The 4,339-nt window shown below is 46.6% G+C and overlaps 2 protein-coding genes across 2 annotated transcripts in view; both read left to right on the top strand.

Annotated features, from left to right (window-relative positions):
- Positions 1-609, top strand: part of PSMC6 (proteasome 26S subunit, ATPase 6) — a 22,138-nt gene extending 21,529 nt beyond the window's left edge. Inside the window, exon 14 of the mRNA XM_003792138.3 lies at positions 138-609. Within this exon, the coding sequence (XP_003792186.2) occupies positions 138-256 (119 nt within the window). The 3' untranslated portion in view covers positions 257-609. The remainder of the gene's footprint in view (positions 1-137) is intronic.
- A 2,052-nt stretch (positions 610-2,661) lies between these two features.
- The window catches only part of STYX (serine/threonine/tyrosine interacting protein), a 33,507-nt gene continuing 31,829 nt past the window's right edge, over positions 2,662-4,339 (top strand). Inside the window, exon 1 of the mRNA XM_003792137.3 lies at positions 2,662-3,031. Coding sequence (XP_003792185.1) covers positions 2,975-3,031 — 57 coding nt within the window. The 5' untranslated portion in view covers positions 2,662-2,974. The remainder of the gene's footprint in view (positions 3,032-4,339) is intronic.

Raw genomic sequence — 4,339 nt, 5'->3', positions numbered from 1 at the left:
ATTGTTGTTTGGCGGGTCCGGGCTGGGGATTCGAACCCGCCACCTTAGGTGTACGTGGCTGGCGCCTTAGCCGGTTGAGCTATAGGCGCCGAGCCTACATGTGATTTTTAACAGTTACGTTGTCTTATTCTCCACAGGTATGTTTGCAATTCGTGCTGATCATGATTTCGTAGTACAGGAAGACTTTATGAAAGCAGTCAGGAAAGTGGCAGATTCTAAGAAGCTGGAGTCTAAATTAGACTACAAACCTGTGTAACTAACTGCACGGTTTTTGATGGCTGCATGACAGACATTGGCTTAATGTAAAAATAAAATAATGTATATATTGGCAATAATCTCATTAAAAATGTATGAATAAAAATATGAGTAACATAAGAATTAGTAATTCAATAATTCAACTCCTAAGTTACAGAAGAAATTTGTATGTTTGTTAATGTTGCGTTTATTGCAGCAGAAGTTAATGAAAGAAGGGTGTGTTGAAGCTTTTTGTATTTGCTGTGTGAGCATTTTGTAAAACATCGAAAATGGTTTGAGATGACTTATTTTATATCATTTGTTTTCCTCATCCTAAAAAGTTGAATAAAATGTTTGATTCAGTGCTCCTGCATACATTCTTGTCTCCTCTATACATTCACTGCGGTCCTCTCGGTTCTTTACTAAGTAAACTATATGATGACCCAGATGATACTGTATGTAGATTGCAGGGTTTGAATTTTATTTTGAAATAGTACGCATACTGGTGTTCATAAAATCATCTTGTTATATATAACATGAATGGTGGGATATGGCTGTATTCCTCCTTCCATATTCTTCACCAACTGTTATTACATTATTTGATAGCTAATTGAAAAAATACATGCAGATCCATAACTTTTTCTAGATTATTGTAAAACTAATATTTGTTTATAAATTTGACTTGGTTTTCTTGATTTATGTGAAATGACAGGTCCTTTTTGAGAATGTTATGGTCTGGACCCTCCCTAGGAAAAATCCTCACAACACAATTTTGCATATTCTCTAGGAAATTTATTTCCCAAGCTCCTCCATGAACTCTGGCCAAGAGTGTATGATATAGGGGATGCTGATGTCAGAAGTGTTCAAAACAAAATTTCTGCTAACTATACACAATTCTTTGTCATCTGGTAGCAAAGCCTCTAACAAATTAATGTTTAAGGGTATCATCATTGGCCATCAATTGAGATATTTTATTAAAGGCATTGTTCAAAGACGTTCAACTTTGGTTTTGTAAACCTAAAAATCCAAAAATATATCACCTGGTTACACAGTCGTTCTTCAAATTAATAACTTACTAGCGTAATATGTGTGATTTCATTATTTTAAAAGGCGAAAACAGTTGAAGTAGTGCCAGGGGAAATGCAGCACTCAAGTGGGCCACCTAACACGTGCTGGCAGTGCAGTGCTCCCGCGTGAGACAATACAGGGATGTAGGGGAGGGCTGCGTCCAATACCTCCGTGGTCCTAATGTACATGTAATAAAGGACTATATTGCCTCGTACTTGTGTGCTGCAGTTTTTTTCTCCCCACCCCCCGCCCCCCGCCTTTTATTTAAGAGTATTCGTCTATAAGGAAATGGTCTGCAGTTGTTTTTTTTTTTTAAAGAATCAGTTTAGTGTACAAATCTTTTCCGTGTGGGTTGTTCCATTTCTAAGCCAGAGTTTTCTCATCTGTTTAAAAAATAAAAAGGAGGGCTGCACCTGCTGCTCAGTGGGTAGGGCGGCAGCCCCATACACCGAGGGTGGCGGTTCGAACCGGCCCCGGCTAAACTACAGCAAAGAAATAGCCGGGCATTGTGGCGGGCGCCTGTAGTCCCAGCTACCCCGGAGGCTGAAGCCAGAGAATCGCCCAAGCCCAAGAGCTGGAGGTTGCTGTGAGCTGTGACGCCACATCACTCTACTGAGGGCAAAAGAGTGAGACTCTGTCTCTAAAAATAAATAAGTGGATCATAGTGTCTTTCTAGGCCAAGAGAAAGTATGTTTCTACCTTTTATCAACAATATATACTAGTATTAACTTCTTTTAAACAATAAAGCCATGTCGTTTATGAAAAGGAGAAACCTTACAGTATTGGGTACAATTTACTCAGTGAACTATCAGTTTCTCTTCCGATGACTACAAATTTGCCGTTTTCTTAGAATTTTCTAGTTAATCTAAATTGAGTTATCATATTCCCAAGGATCCTTAAAATATCTTTAGGAATTTTTAAAGTACTGAACTGTTTAATTTTCTATGTAGCAAACGCAGGTTTAAGCCGAACTCCTCATTTATCACTCTTTTAGTTGTAACCTCGCCACAGATCGCACAGAATGCGGAAAGGGGACGAAACCTCGGCTTTCTCGTCAGGGGCCACTTTCTGGCGGGGAGGCTGTTTGCGGGTTTGTCAGAGGAGGGGTTCGCGTCCTGGGGGACCTGGCGCTGACGGTCCAGCCGCCTTTCCCAGGACCTTCACCGGCCGCAGCCCCGCCCCCTCCGCTCCGGGCCGGCTCCGGCTAGCGCCCCAGGCTCCGCCCCCTGCGTCTGCGCTGTAGTGAAGGGGCGGGGCGGGGCGGTGGCGCGCTGACACCTGGCGGCGGCGGGGGGCGGGCCGAAGACGAGCGTGGGCCGGGATTGGCTGGGGTGGCGGGGGAGGAGGGGGCGAAAGAGGAGGGGAGACGGTTGTGGGACGCGTGCCCGTGCCGGATCCTGGGCGGACTGAGGGGCGCGGGGACTCTGGGGGAGGAGACGGCAGCGGCATGGCGGCCGGGCGTAAGGCTCCCAACTCTCCTCTGCCCCGCTGTCGCCGTCGCCGCCGCTGGGGTCGCTGGGACCCTGTAGTCTGCGCGTGTTAGTGGTGAGCTTGTCGCCCGCCCGTCAGCCCTTCGCCCCACCGGCCTCCTTCCTTCCGTCGCCACCGCCAGCCCAAGGGTCGGCCGACGGGATAGCGCCTCGCACCCCCCGCCATCCCGCGGGCCGGGACCATGGAGGACGTGAAGCTGGAGTTCCCCTCCCTTCCACAGTGCAAAGACGACGCCGAGGTTAGTGTGCCCTGATACTGCCACGCACAGGCCTCGTGTGGCTCCGGCCGCGGAGCGACCCCAGGCCCCAACCGCCGCATCCGCCAGCTGCACGGGAGCCCCAGAGGGCGTCCCGGACCCCGGGCGGAGCGGCGCGCTCGGACTCCCCGCTCCCTGCTCCTCGGAGGCCCGGGCGAAGGGGCAGGGTCTAGTGTTTAAATTTGAGGAGGCAAGAGAAAGCAGCCTTAACCCCTAGACTCGGTATCTAGGACTTGCTCGGAGTGAGGCTCCTCTTTTATCGCCAAAGCAATGCAGGGGCAAGCTGTTGTTGATCTCAGGGTGAAGAATATCTTTGGTGTCAGCGACTCACTTGTGGAACTCAGGGCCCCACATGAGGAATAGACCCCGGGGTCTGAAGTTTGTTTGGAAGTGTACCTTCGAAAAGTTTCCCAAAGTTTTTTGTTTGGTTTTAGACAAAGCTGTGACCTGCAGAATAAAATGTCTCAAGCTAGCTCATTTGATTCTCAAAACTTTAATCAGAAATCTTGCCCTTTGAAGGAAACTTGAGTATTGGGAGTAAAATTCTTTATACCTACGTCTCCTGATTTCTAATTCGGGGCTCTTTGACTCCCCCTTACTTCTCTGCCTAACGTTTCTATTGAGATTTGTTTTTCTTTCTGTCTTTCTGGTTTTTTTGATCTACTGTTTAAAATATTTTATGTCATTGCAGACTACTAAATTAGAATTTTATGGAGGCTAAACTAGTAACTGGACAAGGACAGTTATATTTTAGTTAGATCGAGAAAGAAAGAAATCTAAAATTTCTCATTCTAGCCGGGTGCAGGGTACCAGTACTCTGGGAGTCTGAGGCTGGAGGATCCCTGGAGGTCAGGAGTTGGAGACCAGCTGAGCAAGAGCAAGACCCCATCTCTACTAAAAATAGAAAAACTAGTTAGGTGCCATAGTGGGTGCCTGTAGTCCCAGCTACTTGGGAGGCTGAGGCAAGAGGACTACTTGAATCCAGAAGTGTGAAGTTGCTGTGAGCTAGGCTGAGGCCATGACACTCTAGCCTGGGTGACAGAGTGAGACTAAAAATTTCCAGTTTTAAATACAGAATCTTAAAAGTAATTGGGAAAATAAAGCCTTATATTAGGGAGACCATTTGAGTTACCTCAGATCTTCATTCTGTTGAATGTCTTCATTTGAGGTCCATGTTAAAATTTTTTTCTATTTCTATTTTTTTGAGACAGAGCCTCAAGCTGTCCCCCTGGATAGAGTGCTATGACATCACAGCTCACAGCAACCTCCAACTCCTGGGCTCAAGCGAGT

Source organism: Otolemur garnettii, unplaced genomic scaffold (genome assembly GCF_000181295.1).
Source record: "Otolemur garnettii isolate 467f Iridium unplaced genomic scaffold, OtoGar3 scaffold00054, whole genome shotgun sequence".
NCBI classification, from domain to species: domain Eukaryota; kingdom Metazoa; phylum Chordata; class Mammalia; order Primates; family Galagidae; genus Otolemur; species Otolemur garnettii.
Note: the sequence above shows the minus strand (reverse complement) of the source record. Positions and strands in the feature narration are given on the sequence as shown.